Source organism: Cicer arietinum, chromosome 6 (genome assembly GCF_000331145.2).
Source record: "Cicer arietinum cultivar CDC Frontier isolate Library 1 chromosome 6, Cicar.CDCFrontier_v2.0, whole genome shotgun sequence".
In the NCBI taxonomy this organism is placed as follows: domain Eukaryota; kingdom Viridiplantae; phylum Streptophyta; class Magnoliopsida; order Fabales; family Fabaceae; genus Cicer; species Cicer arietinum.
In genome coordinates, this window is record NC_021165.2 from 48,603,639 (window position 1) to 48,605,124 (window position 1,486).

Here is a 1,486-nt window from a genome sequence, read left to right on the forward strand (position 1 = left end):
GAAAAAAAATGAAGAACATAAAACAGATGAGGACAGAATAACAAAAAAATAATAATAGAGAACAAAGTAGGGAAAACAGTTAAAAAAGCACAGAATAACATAAAGAAATAAGAATAGGGAAGGGAACAGAGAGTCTTCACCTTTTTCTTCTGTGTAATATGCACAAAAGTTTCTTATCTTTCTACCTGTTTCTTCATTCTTTTTTGAGGAGTGCTAGAAAGCACACTTTTCAACAGTGTCCTTTCTATTAATTGAAATGCATATGGGTCCCGTCAAATTTATGAGACCAACATAATTTAGCGGGTCCTATATGAATTTCAATCAATAGGAAGAAGTGAATTTCAATCATTTTCATTTCTCTGTTCCTGAAATGAAATCTTCATTTTTAATGATTTACAGGGAAAGCAATGAAAGGTCAGTCTCAGAAAGTTCAACAGGCTGTGCTAAAGGTATTTATTCTATTTGGTGTAAAATATGTACTCCTTCCATATATACTTAAGTGGCTCAACTTTACTGACAGAAATTTCGGTCCGGTGCCTACAATGTCATTGTTGCTACATCAATTGGCGAAGAAGGCCTTGATATCATGGAAGTTGATCTTGTCATATCTTTTGATGCTAATATTTCACCACTTAGAATGATTCAGAGAATGGGGAGAACTGGAAGAAAGCATGATGGACGAGTTGATATCCTTTGGTTGTACATTTTAGTTGTTTCTTGGCAATTGCTACTGTTGAGAAAGAACATAACATTCATGCCAATTTTAGTTTTTCTGAAAAGTTTTTATTGTTTGATACATTATCCCTTAACAATTATTACTAGTTTTGGCTTGTGAAGGGGCAGAGATGAAAGGCTACTTAAAAAAAAAGGCAAAGAGTAAGACTATAAGTAAACACATGCGAAATGGGGGCGTAAATAGCTTTGTCTTTCATCCCAGTCCACGGATGGTCAGAAACCATCTAATAGCTTCTTTTCTTTTTTGTTTCAGTTTTATTCATTATCCTCTAAATCCTTCTTACTACTTTTGTAGATTCCTCACGTCCTTAAACCAGAAGTGCAATATGTAGAACTGTCTATTGAGAAATTTATTCCTCGACAAAAGAATGTGAAAGAAGACCATATCCAAATTTCTGCATCGAATGACAAACTCACACTTGCTGAAATTGATTTACTTGAAAAATATTTCCACTCTACTGGTGAAAATAGATGTAGATTGTCTCTTATCGCCTTCCCTCACTTTCAGACATTTCCTTCTAGAGTTCATAAAGTGGAGCATTCCTGTGGGACATTGATGCTTATAGACATGATGCGACGTCTGCAAGGACTGGCAGCTTGTCCAGGAGATAGCAAAAATTCTACCATTCAGGTTCTATATTCTTTCCTATATTAGTTCTATATTGTACTAAACATGACTGTAGTCATACTATGATCTTCCTTTTTTCATTTAGTTAAATGATATGTCTATCTGTTTAATTCAGGAAGAGCG

At 34.5% G+C, this 1,486-nt stretch overlaps 1 protein-coding gene across 1 annotated transcript in view; it reads left to right on the plus strand.

The window, feature by feature from the left end:
- Positions 1–1,486, plus strand: part of LOC101500990 (DEAD-box ATP-dependent RNA helicase FANCM) — a 31,526-nt gene that overhangs the window by 13,239 nt on the left and 16,801 nt on the right. The window contains exons 14-17 of the mRNA XM_073369584.1: positions 400–449; positions 521–686; positions 820–947; positions 1,031–1,389. Coding sequence (XP_073225685.1) covers positions 400–449; positions 521–686; positions 820–947; positions 1,031–1,389 — 703 coding nt within the window. The remainder of the gene's footprint in view (positions 1–399; positions 450–520; positions 687–819; positions 948–1,030; positions 1,390–1,486) is intronic.